Here is a 719-nt window from a genome sequence, read left to right on the forward strand (position 1 = left end):
ATAAGTTCCCTCACTCTCCTGAGGAGAAATCGGTGTTCAAGGAGTGTTTTTGCTTTATTCAACTTTTTTCTTTAAAATTAAAAAAAAGGGGGACGGGGCGGGGGGGAGATTCAGGGAAGACAAACGTGTTTGACGCTCGTGGGTAAGGAAATGGTTGTAGGCACCAGAGAGAGGTGTGATGGGGTGGAGTAGGATGACTCCGAGGAATTGGCCTTGGCAGTGGGAATGGAGAAGAGTAATAACCATCTCAGGTAGTGTGCTCGTGTGTGCCAGTGTGTGAGGAAGGGGGTAACTACGACTCCCACAGACATAACCACGCATGACGAAGCGACTTCCCCTCATGCGATCCAAGGCGCACACGCGCGATTCACGGCCACGCCCGCTCACACTCACAGGGAATCTGAAGGTCTGGTTGCCATGGCGAGCAGGAGCGCGTGAGTCCAGCAGCCCCTTCGCCCCCAGCAGAGCCTCGTCAACTCCTGCTCTGATTGGTCGCTGCTGCCTTATTATGCAAATTATTTGCGTAGACTCCAAGGACCGCTGCCTGACGTCACCAATCACGAGTGTGGAGCTCAGGGCTCGGCTCCGGGAAAGCTCGGGCTGGGCGGGAGCCCAGAGAGCTCCGGACCCGGACCTCAAGCCAGACCCCGCTTCCCACCGGCTCATTCTGGACCTGCCCCGCCCACGGCCCCGCCCCCTTTAGTCCGCCCCACCCTCTT

General features: G+C 57.3%; 1 protein-coding gene across 1 annotated transcript in view; it reads left to right on the forward strand.

Moving 5' to 3' along the window:
• The first annotated feature begins 417 nt into the window (after positions 1 to 417).
• Positions 418 to 719, forward strand: part of CELF6 (CUGBP, Elav-like family member 6) — a 31,604-nt gene continuing 31,302 nt past the window's right edge. The window contains exon 1 of the mRNA XM_015559569.1: positions 418 to 434. Within this exon, the coding sequence (XP_015415055.1) occupies positions 418 to 434 (17 nt within the window). The remainder of the gene's footprint in view (positions 435 to 719) is intronic.

The sequence above is a fragment of the Myotis davidii genome, unplaced genomic scaffold (assembly GCF_000327345.1).
Source record: "Myotis davidii unplaced genomic scaffold, ASM32734v1 scaffold930, whole genome shotgun sequence".
In the NCBI taxonomy this organism is placed as follows: Eukaryota; Metazoa; Chordata; class Mammalia; order Chiroptera; family Vespertilionidae; genus Myotis; species Myotis davidii.